Below are 17,005 nucleotides of genomic sequence, written 5' to 3' on the forward strand. Positions count from 1 at the left end.
CATCACATGTGCACATCTGACTCATAGCATACACCAGCCCTAGAAAACCTTGAAGCAGCTCTTCCCATCGTCCTTTCTAGGCTCTGCGCACTCCCTTCCCCTTGATGCAGCTTATGTATAAACTCTCAGTGCGTTCTTCAACTGAAGTGGAAGCCCAATTCACAATTTGCGTTACATATGTACATGCCAGAAAACTCACTGAATGCTAATTCAGCCATCCATCTTCCAAACTCTCCGTTTTAAGCAGTAAAACACCATATGAATACTTCATGTTTATATATCTCAGTCACCTTATTTATTTTTTTAAACCCGGAAACATTCTTTAACACATTGAAATCTGCATTCATGAATAGGGTTGCCAGTTCTGGGTTGAGAATTACCTGGAGATTTTTGGGGCAGAGCCTGAGGAGGGTGGGGTTTGGGGAGGGGAAGGACTTCAATGCCATAGAGTCCAATGGCCAAAGCGGCCATTTTCCCCAGGTGAACTGATTTCTATCGGCTGGAGATCAGTTGTAATAGTGGGAGATCTCCAGCTAGTACCTGGAGGTTGGCAACCCTATTCATGAACTTGATGGCACATAATTAAGTAGATTAAGCACCGTCAAGAAAGTACTCGCTCACACATTGCACAATTAACCTGTGGAATTCACCGCCACTTGATGTAGTGAAGCCTTCATGGTTTAAAAAGGGGATGTAAAATAGCTCTATCAATGACTATTAGTCATGATGGCTAAATAGAACCTTCCTGTTCAGAGGCTTTTGAACTGTGCCCTGCTTGTGGGCCTCCTGGGGGCATTTGGTGGCCACCGTGGGGTTGCCAGGTCCCCCCTGGCTACCGGCGGGAGATGGGGGTTGCCAGATCCAGGTTGGGAAACTCCTGGAGATTTGGGGATGGAGCCTGGGGAGGACAGGAACCTTAGTGGGGTACAATTCCATCGAGCCCGCCCTCCAAAGCATCCATGTTCTCCACGGGAACTGATAGCTGTAGTCTGCAAATGAGCTGTGATCCCATAGGATCCCCAGGTCCCACCCGGAGGCTGACATCCCTAGCCTAGATGGACCTTTGAGCTGGTTCAGCACAGCTGCTCTTATGCTAGCAGCAGGAACTTCACTAGAAGAGGTGGCTACAGTGAAATGCTTCTCGTACTCCCTGGAGGGATCTCGAATGCAGGCACAGGGAGCTCGACTGCGTCTTATGTTTCCTTTTCTGCTTTATGGTAGGCCATAACATATATTCTCGTAATGGCACTTACCTGATCGATACCTGGATGGAAGAGACTTCGCCAGCCGCTGACATAAACAAGACACAGTTGCAGCCAGTATCTTTACTGAATGAATTTATTGTTTTTGAACTAAAGTTGCTCACAGTTATTTAACAAGGGATACATCAGAAGGTTCTCTTTTTTTTGTCCATTTTAACTGTTTAATAGTGTCTGTATGTGTGAGTGCGTGTGCGTGTGTATCTGTGTCTTCAAAGTACAAAATAGGAAGGATAACAAGAGGTATTGCTTTCGTTTATTCTTATGTCTTGTGTGAGTAGTCCCCTTCCTGATTGTACCGTATGGGTTTTGCTGTATTATTATTTTACTAGTATTATTATTATTATTTTTTTTTTTTGTATTGAAATCCCAGCCTTTTGTAGAGGTACAATGTAACAGAAGCATCAAAATCTATACACAAGGGAAGAGAAAAAGAGGGGGAAGGTGGAAGGGAGGGAGAGGGAAGGAGAAGGCGGAGGCAGAAACGACAACGAAAGCAAAAGAGACTCATTTACAGCAACGTCATGCAATTAAAACTGCCCCCAAACCTCTTGCTTCCTGCCCTCCCCCCCTCTCCAGCCATCACCCTCCCAGTGTCTGACATGCACACAGCAATACAAGAGAAAAGTTTCAGATCAGGAGAAAACAAACAAACAAAAGCACCCTCCCATTTTTGTCTCTTTTTTTAAAAAAGATTTTTTTCCTTCAAACCTATGTACAAGAAAAACAGGTCCAAGAAGGGCAAAAAAATAAAATAAAAAATAAAAGGGGGGGGGGAAGAATCCATAAAGAACAAAGACAAAAAGAAAACAACAACAACAGAAATATAGAAAGGAAAGAGTGAGGAAGAAATTTAATGTTATCATTAAAAAATCTTGCAGTACAACATACATTCATAGGAACCCAACAAACAGCAATTGAAGGTAATAAGAGAATAACACTAATACTAAATCTACATCTTAAAATATTGGTAAAGGAGAATTTCTCCTGTGGTTTCTTCTTCATTTTTTTGCCTTTAACGTAGATGATCATAGTACGTGAAAACATCTGATTGTGGGCCAGATTAAGTTACACTTGGTGTAACGGTTGGAGAGAGAGATAAAATGAAAGAAAAAAAAAGACAAGACACCAAAAGAAACCCAATAAATCGGAATGTCGGCGAGAGGAACAGGTTACGCATTCTTGTAGTCATTCCTTTCCCCCTCCCCAAACTAAACAGGAATCAATGTCACCTCTACACAGTAATGAAAGCAGAAGAGATATCTAACAGCTCGTTTTTTAAATATATATATGCATTATAAATAATAACTTACCTAATAATAACTTAAACACACACAAGAAAATTCCCGCCCACCCTCCCCTTTTTGAAAAAAAAGTTTATAAAAATATCTTGCAATACTTTTTTTAAAGTTTACAGTAGCTTTGTGTTTCAGTCACCTATAGTGCTATCTCCTCCACATCTTGCTCAGATGATCTAAGTGCCAGTGGTTGTACACGCGCGTGCAAACACACAGGAGAAAAAAAAATTACTCTCGTTTCATGTTCTTCTTTTGCATTAAAAAAAACCCAACCACAACCCAAATAAATAAATAAATACATAAATAAATACATAAAGTATAACCAGCAAATAAATAATACTGATATATTAATGCAGCACTAACAGCACAATAGTTGCATCCCAATGGATGATGTAGTGGAGCATTCAGCTGGCAGAAGGAGCGCCCAGCGCAGAAGGGAGGAAAGAAGAAATGGGTTGAGGGGCGAGAGGAAGAACGGCAGCGGCGGCAATGGTAGCAGCAACATTGCTTTCGGTTGCAACAAAGACGGTTCTCAAACAACGGGATTCTCGTCTCCCTCTTCTTCACTGCCGACCGTTGCTTTTACCCTATGTTTCAGCAGTCATACGTGTTTGCCTTGTATGTTGCAGTTTCCCCTAAGGGTGCATTCTGCCCCTCCAGCAGGTTGAAAAGAAGTGTCGAGATTATAAAAATAAATAAATAAAAACGATTTGAAAAAGGGGAGAAAGGAGAAAAAAGATAAGAGGGGAAAAAAGCAAAATGGAGGAAAATCCTCTTGTGAAACTCCTTAATGAGAATGCAGCTTGGATATGTTATAACGTCCCCCCCCACCACAGTCCAGATGTGCCAGTGGGGAAGAGGGTTTTCAAGGGCAATGAGGCCACTCCAGTAATTCCAGCTGTGCAATTTTGTAACCGAGCAGTTCTTCAGCGTGGAGCACCAAAAATAAAAGTGTGTGTTGAGGGCAAGTGGAAGGGAGGAGACCCATTTCCTGCAGTTGGGAGAGGGGAGACTGGGGTGTGTGTGTCCCCAAACAGAACCAGTCCATGGTCAGTCTTACGTCAGTGGCCTTCCGTGAACAAGTGTTCGCAGAGCACAGAAGGTGAAGGTGTTGGCTGACATGTTAACTTTTCGGGATAATTCCTGGTAGCAGAGTGGAAACAAGTGGTGGTGTCAGAAACACACAGAGAGAACAGAACAAGAAAATAACGGTGTTGGGGGGGAATCAAACGAGGGAGAAATAAAAGAAAAAGAAATCTGGCTGAAAAAAGCAACCCAAGATCTGCAGAACTGGGTTGGTCATCTGTGCTACCTTTTCTTTTCTCATTGCTTTTGCGATTCTTTCAGAGAGATATAACATATAAATATATATGTGTGTGTGTGCATGTGTGTGTATACACACATATATACACATACACACAGTCATTCCTTCATACAAAAGTTGTCTATAGACAGTCTTGAACTGTTGTAGCAATATATATATATATATATGTATATATATACATCCTTTTATTTTAAAGACTAGCTTTCTAAGGAATACTCATTCATTTTGGAATTTTGGTGTGTGTTTTCCTTTTAGTTATTTATTCTGTCCTTTCTTTTTTAAAAAACAACAACATTTATTTAAGTTGGTCTTGTAGGCCGAGTGATGAGACCATCTTTGCCTTCTCTTTGCCAGCGGGGTACTTAGTGTCTCCTCTAGACCCATAGTCATTAGCATCGGAATCGCTCCGCTTGCTGTTTGCGCTATGCTTGGTTGGCGTGCCGGGGGGATGGCTCACCTGCCCGTTCTTCTCGTCTGAAAAAAGTTGTTTAATTACGTCAAAGAAGTTACTCAATGGGCTGCCTGGGTATACAAAACAGAGGAGACAAAAAAAGAAAAACAAAACAAAGAAAGCGAAAGAGAGAGAGAGAGAGAGAGAAGAGAGAACAAACAAACAAATGAACAATGGGGCTTTAAACGAGAAGAACGTGATGAGCGGTCCAGAGCCACGTGCATGGGGGTATGTGGAGGATGAAGACAATGAGCAGAAGAGGAAGAGCATCAGATGGGAGCACTGCACTGCCTATGGATATGAAAAGCCTGGGGTCAAGAACGCCACATTTTGTGGTCTGAATTTTTCGCTGGACAGACAAGAGCAGAACTTTTGCCTAGAAAGGCCCCTGCATGGCTTTAAATAGCCTGACACGCTGAAGGATGTTGTAATACACTTAGACAAAGTTACTGGACTAGAGCTATATTTCAGTCTTCTGAAACTGCCCTGGTTGAAGGAAGCCAAAAGTAATGCAAAGTCAACATCACTCTGCTCCTAAGCACATTTACTTAGAAGTCAGTCTCATGGAGCAAAACAGGCCTTATTTCTAAGCATGTGTGCTCAAGATCGTAGCCTCAATTATGCTCTGCATTAATACCCAACTAATATCTTTTCAGCCTATCCCAGGGCCAAACATACTCCCATGCAAACACAGAACTCCTGCATACTCAAGCTGATCTTTAAATACAATGAGAGGGGGAAAATTGTGTGTACAAAGGAATGAACATGCAAATTGGCATCCTCTTTTCAAAAGAATGGGGAAAGTCTTGTAAGCAGTAAAAGCTTTGGGTGTGCACATGAGATCTTACCCTAATTCAAACAAAACGCTGGGTCTACGGCTGTGATTATACTCCTACCCATACTTTATTCAAATCTAAGGTTTAATAACTGGACTTTTCCTGAAGAACTCTATAACCTGCTGTAACTCATGAGGTCATCTAGATATAGACCTCATGAGGTCATCTAGATATAGACCTCAAGCCTGTACAGGGGCAACTGAAATAATGAACAGGCATACACAAAATGCAAACCAGCATCAACTTGGGTTAAATCCATACAGGGACTCCCTTGGTCATCACATTTGGTCTACAAATGCCTATTAATGTATGTAATCCCTACAACATGACAGGAGGACATGTTTCAGTGGTAATGTCTAAATCCAATGCTCATGGAATAGCTGGAGCCCACAGACTCTTCCCACAGAAACGTTACACCTCTCTGGGGGCTCAATATCCTGGTTTCATGATAAGTGGTCCCTCATAATTACTAGATTTAGGTTTTACTACTGAGTTGAGGGACCCAGCCAGTGGCGGACCTACATTTTTGGGGCCCTGAAGCTTGAACTGTTATAGGGGCCCCTTCGCAACCAGCAACAATAGGGCAACATCCAACAAGGCCCTGGCCCCAGCCTGATGGAATGTTCTTCCAAGTAACATCAGGGCCCTATGGGACCTTCAGAAGTTCTGCAGGGCCTGTAAAACAGAGCTTTCCCACCAGGCCTACAATTGAGGGCAACTACAGGTTGTCATCATTACTGGCCTCCCTCTCTTCTCCCTCCGGGCTTCTGATATGAGGATTCGGCTGCTTGGCCGGGCTTCCAATGGCCCTGTAATTATATGAGTACCATCTTGTTAACTGTATTGAATGGTTTTATGAATTTTATTAATTACTTATGAATTTAGATATATATGATTTTATTATGATTGTTGTTACCTGCTGTCAGATAAGAGAGAAGAATGGGGATCTTCAGTAGCTGCCACCACTCTGGTGTGAGCCTAACTCAAGAAGGCCCAGAGCACCCTGCCTGCCCCTGGCTGCTGCTTCTTCCAACAGGGTATACTTTCTAGGTGACCAAATGAGGCATGAGGACCCAGGACAGAGTAACAAACAGTTTATTAAAAAGGTCTAATAATAATGATAAGCCACAGTAGGATGACAAAACCAGTAAAGGCAGGCAATCAAACAAATAAAAACCCTAACACATCTATCTTTAAGGTCCCTAGCCATCTCCTGGCACTAGGCCTCAGGCTAACTCACCCTTTCCTGGATGAGGGATCCTTGCAGCCGCCTCTCCCCAGCCCTGCTCCCTAGGAGTGAACCCCCTCCCTTTTCAGGCAAGGCATTTTAATCCTTCTCCTCAGGCACCACTCCCTTACCCCTGATTGGCCCTAGCCTTCCTCCAAATCCTCTTCCACCAATCACAAGGCCCAGAGGGTACCAGGGAGATGTAGGCCTCGTAACTATTTTAATATAGGCCTCCCTAGGGCCTGTAGGCTGCACTTGAGGTCTAGTATCATGACACCCACCCTGAGCCCGGCTTTGACCGGGAATGAGGGTGGGCTACAAATTTAACTAATAAATAATAATAGGGAGGAGGTCATCAGAGGGGGCACGTTAGGATAAAAAGGTGAAAATCTGATCTTTTGGTGTCAAAGTGCACAAGCGAGACGAGTGCAGCCTGAATTGAGAATTCAGATGTCTTTTTATGGTTCTGACTGGCTCTAGCCTAAGGGCTAACCTATACAACTATTAAGCCGTGCACTAACGAAGGATTTGAGGATCCAGCTGCCAAAATGTAGGTTATGAATAGATTCTGATGAGCTCAGTGAGCCCTTACAGCTGGGGGTTCGAGCACTGCAAGCCCCCAAGAAAATTTTGAAATGGGTATTAGATAGGCTGACCATATTTCCTTGAGACAAAAACGGGACATTGGGATGGCAAAAACGGGAGAGGGGTTATGTAATATTCTGTAATCATGAAAAAGCAAGATGATAAAAAAAGTTTTATTACCCAAACATATTTAGCTTCTTCAGTGACAGAACCCATACAAAAATTTAGGTACACGTAGAGGAGGACTGGCTAAAATCAAATTGAGAAATTTAAAATACTGTTATTTTATACTACATACAACACTTCACTATATTTTAGTTGTTTTAGCTAATCACTATATTTCTCAAACCAAGAGCTTAAATGAAAATACTTTTTATGCTCCTGGGGCCATGTTTTCTCAATATGTCCCAACTATACATCAATAGGAACAAGAGTACATGGATGCCATATTCAGAAAAATAATGTGCAATAGGAAAATATAGGAAATATCCACTCTAGTAAATAAAAGTATTTAATTATAATAATTTTATATAATTTTAAAGCAACATGATAAATATTAATGCACTGCTGATATCATACTGCCCTTGTACAAATCTATGGTGAGACCACACTTGGAATCCTGTGTATAGTTCTGGTCACCACACCTAAGAAAGGATATTGCAGAGCTTGAGAAAGTGCAGAAAAGAGCAACCAAAATGATCAGGGGACTAGAGCAACTGCCCTATGAGAAGCAGTTAAAACGCTTAGGGCTGTTTGGCATGGAAAGAGGGCAGTTAAGGGGGAGACAGGATAGAGGTCTATAAAATTGTGCATGGTACAGGGAGAGTGGACAGGGAGAAGCTTTTCTCCCTCTCTCATAACACTAGGACGTGGGGTCATCTGCTGAAGCTGGAGGGTGAGAGATTCAAAACTGATAAAAGGAAGTATTTCTTCACACAATGCACAGTTAAATTGTAGAACTCCCTGCCCCAGGATGTGGTGATGGCTGCCAACTTGGAAGACTTTAATAGGGGAGTGGACATGTTCATGGAGGAGAGGGGTATTCATGGCTACTAGTTAAAATGGATACTGGTCATGATGCATACCTATTCTCTCCAGGATCAGATGAGCATGCCTATTAGGTACATTGGAGCACAGGCAGGAGAATGCTGCTGCATCATCTTGTTTGTGGGTTTCCTGGAGACACCAAGTTGGCCACTGTGTGAACAGACTGCTGGACTTGATGGGCCTTGGTCTGATCCAGCATGGCTTTTCTAATGCTCTTCTTATGTCCAATAAGGAATTTGAAGCAGAACATGGAACATGATTAACTGTATTCTGAATGTTCAAGTAACAACAGAATTAGGCACCTTAACGTGGAAAACCACAACTAAAACTGCTGGTGTAGCCGAGGCATTTTGTGTCCCACATATTCCACCCCTGGGGCTGTCAATCCAGTCCCAGAATACTTCTGCTAGTCCCAGGGGCTGTCATTCCAGTCCCAGAACACTTGTGCTAGTCCAAGGGGCTATCATTCCATCTTGGGGAATGTCATTCCAGTCCCAGAACACTTGTGCTAGTCCCAGGGGCTGTCATTCCAGTCCCAGAGTAGTGTATTTTGGTTTAAAGCCCTTAGTGGAAAATCCATTCCACATTCTTTGCAACTCTTTTTGTGCTGTAATGTATTTCAGTGGAGCTCATGCAAGCCAAATGGCAATCCAGGCTCCCATTATCTTCAATGGGCTGTGCAGCCTCTCCCATTGTTCCTAATCGGCTAGCCTGTCATTTGATTTAGTGCTTCCTGGCTTCACCTCCTTGCTTTCACCCACTCTCAGAAACTAGCCGCGATGATCCTGAGGTGGCCAGAGGGGAGGCGAAGGCAAGCCTTGTGCATTTTTTGGCATGCGACTTCAGAGGCTCGCAGCAGCACAGAGGGTAGGAACGTGTTGATTGACAGGCCACGTTTTGCTTCCACCCATAACTGGAAACTTGTGCTTTTTCCTTCTGAGTGTAAAATAAAACTGCATGGTGAGGGCGAGGCAACAAAACTGGCTTGGTTTATTCAAAATGGGACAAAATAGACATTTTAATTTAAAAGACGGCACTGCCAGGAAATATGTTCAAAACGGTACATATGGTCAGCCTAGTATTAGAGCATATTCTAAAGTCAATATTAAGTACTTCAACCCATTGGCTTATGATTCTATCAATAAAAAACTCCATCGATTTTGTAGAGAAATCACTCATTAAAAAAAGTTGCTTCGGGGGCCCCTCCAGGATTGGGGGCCCTGAAGCTTAAGCTTCATTAGTTTCACAGTAGATCCGCCTCTGGACCCAGCCAAAGGAAATGGCTACCATCTAGGGTTGCCAGGTCCCTTTTCACCACCAGCGGGAGTTTTTTGGGGCGGAGCCTGAGGAGGGTGGGGTTTGGGCAGGGGAAGGACTTCAACGTCATAGAGTCCAATTGCCAAAGTGGCCATTTTTTCCAGGTGAACTGGTTTCTATAGGCTGGAGATCAATTGTAATAGCAGATCTCAGAAGCTTCAGAAGGGCTAATTAAAATTGTGGACGATGCATGGGAATAAATTGCAAAATATTCCATCTCTCTCCCTACCAGTGAACAGTTCCTAACCTTCAAAACCACTGCTGCATAGGGTTGCTAATAATATTTTAATTTTTTAAAAAATAAAACCTGTGAGAGATCTTAATCATGGATTGCTCATTTGGCCCTAAAATCTATCTTAGCCATAACATTTTTGAAGCTGATTGAAGAGCAGGCCTTCAGAAAATTCAGTGCTTTAAAAAAACAACGGCCCATAACTCTGTGTGTTAGATCACGACCTCAGTACATAAGCTCATTTGCTCATTTTTAGAATTCACAGTTAAGTCCGTGTGGATTTCAAATAGAGCAAGCCTGGCTATTCTATTGTCTGTTTGGAATGGAGTGAAGCATTCAGCTAAGGGACAAACTAGAGGCACTTTCACACAGCCCAAATAATGCACTTTCAATCCACTTTCAGTGCACCTTAATGATCGTTTGCAAGTGGATTTTGCCAGTTCACTTATACCATTTATGCATGGGAGGTTTAGCCTTGGATTTGGCACTCTTTAGAGGCACTTCCCCCCCATCCATATTCTCAAAACTCAACAATAAGCCCCCAGGCAGAGTTTTGAGAATTCAGATGGGGGAAACGTGCATCTATAGAGTGGCAAATCCAATGCAAAGCTTTCCATGAATAAATGGCCACAGTAAAATCCACCTTCAAAGTGCATTGAAAGTGGGTTGAAAGTGCATTATTTGGGCTGTGCGAAAGTGCCATGAGTTCGACCTGGGGGTGCCATTTCAGAGAAGCATCTGGCCATTTAAATCTGGCTGTTTTGGAACCTGAAAAGGCATGGGGCAAGATCACCTGGTCCCAAGGATTAGGGTTGCTTTGAACAAGGGACCGCATGAGCTCAGGCACAGTTAACTCTCTCCCCATTCTCCAAAACCTTTACAACCCTAGCACCTCTTGGGAACTGTACCACTTGAAGATCCAGTGTGGGGTAGTGGAATGAATATAGTGCGGAATGAGGGCAAGGAGGCCTGTGTTTGAAAATCCTCATCCTGCCAAGCAGCTCTCTGAGCCAGTCACTCTTTCACAGTTTAACCTCACGCCACATCAACTTAAGCTCCTAGGAGGAACACTGGATAAAAAAATCAAAATAAATAACATTCACTGTTCATCAAATAGTTTCTCACATTACTTTTTGGTAACTTTTCTGTCCTTCTATCAGATGGAAATGCATTCCCACATGCGTATGTGCCTGCTAAGCATTAAAATCAGTGTCTCCTAGCATGCACTTAGAAACACCTGTGCTTATGAGGTTTACATTCTCTGGCTTGTGAAACATCTGTACGTGCATAATTCCAGCTGCATAATTTTAGATTAACGTGCATAATTTTAGATTAACAGGTTTACAGTGATGATGACACCAAGATTAGCCCCACAAAGTTAAGGAAGGTAAAGGTCCCCTGTGCAAGCACAGGGTCATTCCTGACCCATGGGGTGATGTCACATCCCGACGTTTACTAGGCAGACTTTGTTTTACGGGGTGGTTTGCCTGTGCCTTCCCCAGTCATCTTCCCTTTACCCCCAGAGCAAGCTGGGTACTCATTTTACTGACCTTGGAAGGATGGAAGGCTGAGTCAACCTCGAGCTGGCTACCTGAAACCAACGCACATAAACCCAAGATTTCAATGCACTTAAGTCCACTTAACTCTGAGTTGGGGACACGGTAATTAAGAGACAGTTTGTAATTATGTAGAAACAAAAAGGGAAATAAAGAAATCACTGGAAAAAAATTGGAAACGGTTTTAGACTTGAATAAATTGTTTGGCTGTTATGCATGCACAGAAACAGGCTTCAGGGGTAATTGTACCCCTGCAAGTGTGGCAGAAAACCCCCTGGGTCTGGTATACATATGAAGGGGGTCCCAGCCTGAGAACCTGTGCATGCTATAGCTGAGGACTGTGTGTTCACTGCTGCTCTCACAGACCTCCACCCTACCACCTGCCACCCCCTTTAAAAAAAAGGACACAGTGCAGACAGGGGCTATGTGCCACCCGCTGCTTCTCCCAGAAGGTTACCCTGTGCCGTTGCTGCTACTGTGCACTGCCCCCCGCCTTTCCCCGCCCCCCGCCCCTGAATCAACTACTGCTCCATACCTCCTTGTCCTAGGGTTGCCAGGTTCCTCTTCACCACTGGCGGGAGGTTACTGGGGTGGAGCCTGAGGAGGGTGGGTTTTGGGCAGGGGAGGGACTTCATTGCCATAGAGTCCAATTGCCAGAGCGGCCATTTCCTCCAGGTGATCTCTATCGGCTGGAGATCAGTTGTAATAGCGGGAGATCTCCAGGTAGTACCTGGAGGTTGGCAACCCTACCAGTAAGGCAGTTGTGGCAGTGGAGCAGGCTGCCATCCCCCCCCCAAGCCTGCCGCCTGACAGCACAATCCTAAGCAGTTTTACATCCATCTAAGCCCATGGATTTCAAAGGATTCAGAAGTGTGTGACTGTTTAGGAGTGTACCTTGCTTGGCTGAAGAGTTAGCTATGACTGCAGACAAGCCATTTCTTCCCCAACTCTGAGCTAAGGGGAAAGAAATCGGTGTGTGTGTGTGTAGAAAGAGACCCTTGCAGATCTTTTACTTGGGACGATTAGGTTTAAGATCTATAAACAGAACCTCCTTGACGTTAGAGCACCATCTAAAAACAAAAACCAGTGCTTATGGCTGCTAAAAGATAATGTGTCCCATAAAAATGAATTCCAGACACAGTCCTATTAATCTGTTGTAGTGAGTATAACCTAATCTCATAACAATTTAAACACTAGCAAACTTACTGTGGCATTTTATGGAAGTTACCTCTGCATATTTCCCAACATTTTCAGGGCTTATTTCCCCCCTGAATATCTAGTGGGAGGGGAGTTAATTACTAATGTAACAGGAATCTTGAGAAGCAGCATCCCCCCCCCCCCACAAAAAACCCTTCCAAATACATTGATTGAATGATCAAGTTAGAAAACTCTCCTCCTTCTGCTAACTATTTATCTATAATGTACCTGTAAAGGAACTGCTACTGTGCAGAATCCTGTTCTGCAGGCAGACACATAGAGGCTGTCTCATGTTTTGTTTCTGGATCATCTTTGCTCTCTGGAGTTGGCAGAATATTCTATTTAGATGGTTTCTCTTCTTCTTCTGTTTTTTATTTTATTTTATTTGCTTTTGTAGATATATATAACTACTGGCCTAATGGCATATCTAAAATTGATACGGAAATGCAAGTAACAGCCCTGGTGAAGTGGTTATACTTCTTTTATGAGCAAAATGGCCGTTCTGAAGTATTTTGTGGAAAAGATGACACCTCAAAAGGTTCATATAAAATAAGCGCAGATGCTTCTCTTTACAGGAATGGGTTTTAATTACTCCTATCTGGCATATTGAACAATTATTGCCGTTACGCAGGATGTGAGATGCCCCGAGCCCGACCTCGGTTGGGGAGCAGTAGTATACAAATCTAATAAATAAATAAAATAAGTAAGCATCACTCAGGTTCTTCTAGAGATATTCTAAAAATAATTATGAATTGCTCAATTCCTATACCTCCCTTAAGTTGTCCTTTGTGGAGGTCATGCCCTATTGGTTGACTGCCTTTCCCCAGTGCTATACACTTTCTGCTCATGTGAGACCTGTGAGCAGAAAGCATCTAGCAACGGAGGCACTTCCTTCACCATGGAGCACTGCCTCAGCAAAGCAGGACAGCACTGAACAAGTAGAAGAAAAGTATAGGCTCCAAGCCAATGCTCTTGCTGTTGTACAAGTCCAGAAAAATCTATCCAAGGCAATTGCGGCATCCTTTATCAGCTTTACTAGCCAACATACAAATTCTGATTTCACTGCCACTGGGCCACTGGTGTGATGAAGGTTCTGCCTCTCAGACACTGTAGAACAACAGCAAAGCAGAAAAACTTTCCTGTTTCTTAAGGCACCATTTTCATACAATGGAACTTCCTCCTGCCCTAATTGGCTTTCAGACAGGATATTCTGGTGGTAATATGGTTGCGGTTGGCACAAGAGTTTAGCCTATTCCAGCTGAGAAGCTCTCCCTCACACTGCTTTCTTTTCTCTTGGCCCTGCCCTGTCCATATTCACTCATTTTCCTATCTTGTTCAACAGACTTCACTGACTAACATCTGCTCTGCCTCCTTATCAAGGCATATGGTTTAAATCCTCAGAACTAAACTAATAAGTGAATTGGCCATGATGACTCTGCTGTCTACCTAGGGCCTACATCCTTCCAGCAGTTAACAAGTCCACTAATACCTATAGGTATCTAGAAAGAAGACCAAGCAAATAAAGCCCTAGTGGTTCTACCTCTGGAGCACTTACCATCTACAGTAGTAAAGAACTGTGTAGTGAAGCCCAGACCAAATTATCTTGCTTTCCAAATTATCTGAATAAAAAGATACTAAATACCAGCTTTACGATGGAGAAGGGACAAGCTGATGCATGTCTAAACCTTGGATTATATGACAGAAGCTCAGGAAGCCGAAAACAAATGTAGATCCTCGGTCTGGCCTCCTTTATGCTACCTGGATTAGGATTTGCCCCAACCCAACATCTAAGGTATCTTTACACATGTGACTTAAAGTATTCCTTATGAAGGATTAGACATTAATACAGGCACCATGAGAATGCTTCATGTATGAAAATCCTACAGAAGGAAGAGAAATGTGAGATTTATTCTGAAATGTCCCACTTAGCACAGTTTGGGTTCTCATGTGGCTTTGGACCCCATGCCTTCCTACACCACATGGAATCAGTAAAAAAGGAGGTGTGAAAAATAAATGAAGAAAAAGCTGCAGATGCTGCTGGGAAGGGCAAAGGAATATTTGTGTATTTCATAATGATGCAGCTGAGCAATTTATTCAGCAAGATCAGAGGACAAGGGAAGAGCAGAAGAAGCAGAGAGAGGAAGCAAGAAGCAGGGCCGTGGAGCACTTCTAATATAGAAATGTGAGAGAGAATAAACCAAAATTAAAATGGTATCTTTCTAAAGGAAATGCACAGCATTTGGGAAGTTCTGGTAGTAAATTATATATGCTTTTACTGTAAAATCCGAAAGCACCTTAAAGACCAAGAAAACATTCCAGGGCATGAGCTTTCATCAGTCAAAGCTCCCTTCACCAGGTACAAATAAAAATGAGGATCCATCAGCCCTTGTACTCTTCACTAGGGCTGTTGATTCGGTAAAAACTGGAAAAATACCAAATAAATGCAAATTCAGTAAATTTCTGGCTCGGTTTTACCGAATCAACAAAATCTGGGAGGTTGGCAAAGCTGAATTTTGCCATTCCCGAACATCCAGCTTTTTTAGCAATGGCACCATGGCTCCTGCAGGGGCATTTTTGCAGGTAGAGGTCCCAAATATTCAGGGTAGCTAGACGGTATTCTCCTTGCAAGAACCCCCAAGTTTGGTAAAGATTGGGTCAGGGGGTCCAGGGTTATGGGGTCTGGAAGGGGTTGCCCCCATCCTCCTCCATAGAAATGCAAAGTGGCTGTGTTCAGACTCTTTAATCTGATCTCTTCAGTGTATTCAATGGAGAAGCTGGGCTTTAAAAGGTAGGAAAGTTCCCCCCACACCTCCATCGAGACAAAGTGTATCAAATTGTATCTCCATGAAGGCACCCGGTGAACTTTCCCACCCACGATTTAAAGCCCGGCTTTTCCACTGAGAAAGAGTCTGGCCACAGCAATAATGCATTTATATAAAGGAGGATGGGGCGACCCCTTCCAGACCCCATAACTCCGGACCCCCTGACCCAATCTTTACTTGGGGGTTCTTGCAAGGAGAATCTCTTCTAGCTACCCTGAAAATCTGGGACCTCTACCTGCAAAAATGCCCCCAGGAGCTGCGAAAAGCCGTGAACGGGTTTAAATGCCCAAATTATTAGGGAAACCCGAATTTAAAGCCGAATTCCTACTTTACCGGTATAGGAGAATTCGGCATTCGGGTTTTCCCAAATTAAAAAATGGCCAATAAACCCGAACCCGAATTTTAACAATTTTTTTTTATTTCAACAGCCCTACTCCTCACCTCTGTGCATATCTACTTGTTCTAATCAAGCTGATTATCTTTGGCATTGTACCCTGGCATCCTGGCACCAACTGCCTTTCTTGGTAACACCCCTTGCATTTGACCTGGATATAAAGCTAATGTATCTTTGGTCTCTTCAGATCTCAGAAGCTAAGCAGGGTTGGCCCTGCCAAGTATTTTTGATTGGAGACCTCCAAGGAATACCAGGGTCATGATGCGGAGGCAGGCAATGGCAAATCACCCCTGACCTACTCCTGCCTTGAAAACCCTACCAGAGGTCGCTGTAAGTCAGATGTGACTTGTTCTTACTTGTATCTGATGAAGTGAGTGTGGACTCACTAAACCTTATACCCTGGAAAATTGTGTCTCTAAAAGGCTACTGGATTTGAATTTTGTTCTGCTGCTACAGACTAACACAGCTACCCACCTGAATATTATTAATATAAGATCTATTTCCTCTTTGGATTCTTGACTGCTATCCATGGTCTGGGATGACCTTCTTCTTTTTGTTTGTTAATGGAAATTGCCTTATCTATTGCCACTGTATTCCTTTTAATCAGAAATTATTGTTGAAATGTTGATGGCACTGGGAAATCTTAATAGGAAAATTCCACAGATGTTGGTAAATTAGGAAGTCAAAGATAGTATATATAGCTCTTCCCCCCTCCCATCCATCTGTACAGTATCTGAGCTGGGAATAGGATAATTTGTCTTACTGGAATCAAGCAACAAGTATAGTTGTCCAAGGGATGGCAAGTTTGAGAAACCAAAACGTTTGAGGCTGCTGCACATTCTTTCTCATTAAGCCACTGATAGGTAGGCTTAAATAAATGATAAAGTCTGCAAATGTTTGAATAAATGATAAAGTCTGCAAATGTTATCACAGAGATCCTTTAAATTATGTGAAGACAACTCATGCAAGTGAAACTTTTATACACTGAATTATTAGTTTTCTAAACACATTTTTTGGAGAAACCTGATGCTGAAAGATGTCCTTTTTTTCACTGGAAGAATTGTGTCAATTCTTTTCTTTTCTTTTCTTTTTTTGTTAAACCAACAAACAGCAACACATCCCTTCTAAATTCATGGATAGCTTTATTTTTTCATCAAGCACTCTCAGATATCTGTAGGCCTATGCTGCCACTTTGTTGTGCCTCTATTCTGTCTGTTTCTCAGGTCTTCTTGTCTCAGTCTTTATGCATGAGTTATTACACGTATTCATCAACCAGAACCAAACATGATGGCCAGTTCTGATCTATAATGCAGCTCTGACTAGGCTTATTCATGGGAACTTTTGTGGGGGACCACCGCTTCTAGTTTTGATTACCCCATCTCAAAAAGGATATCACAGAGTTAGAAAGGAGACACTAAAATGACTGAAAGAGAGAAAAAATCTTATCTGAGAAGAAAAA

General features: G+C 42.8%; 1 protein-coding gene across 13 annotated transcripts in view; it reads right to left on the reverse strand.

Annotated features, from left to right (window-relative positions):
- Positions 1–3,563: 3,563 nt before the first annotated feature.
- BRSK2 (BR serine/threonine kinase 2) overlaps positions 3,564–17,005 on the reverse strand; it is a 528,760-nt gene continuing 515,318 nt past the window's right edge. For 8 of the 13 annotated variants that reach the window (XM_056850718.1, XM_056850717.1, XM_056850721.1 and 5 more), the window contains one exon: positions 4,165–4,403. In XM_056850718.1, coding sequence (XP_056706696.1) covers positions 4,177–4,403 — 227 coding nt within the window. In that variant the 3' untranslated portion in view covers positions 4,165–4,176. Of the gene's footprint in view, positions 3,701–4,164; positions 4,404–17,005 lie in introns of those variants that run through there. The other 5 variants (XM_056850720.1, XM_056850719.1, XM_056850711.1 and 2 more) reach the window with 3 other exon arrangements.

The sequence above is a fragment of the Euleptes europaea genome, chromosome 6 (assembly GCF_029931775.1).
Source record: "Euleptes europaea isolate rEulEur1 chromosome 6, rEulEur1.hap1, whole genome shotgun sequence".
In the NCBI taxonomy this organism is placed as follows: Eukaryota; Metazoa; Chordata; class Lepidosauria; order Squamata; family Sphaerodactylidae; genus Euleptes; species Euleptes europaea.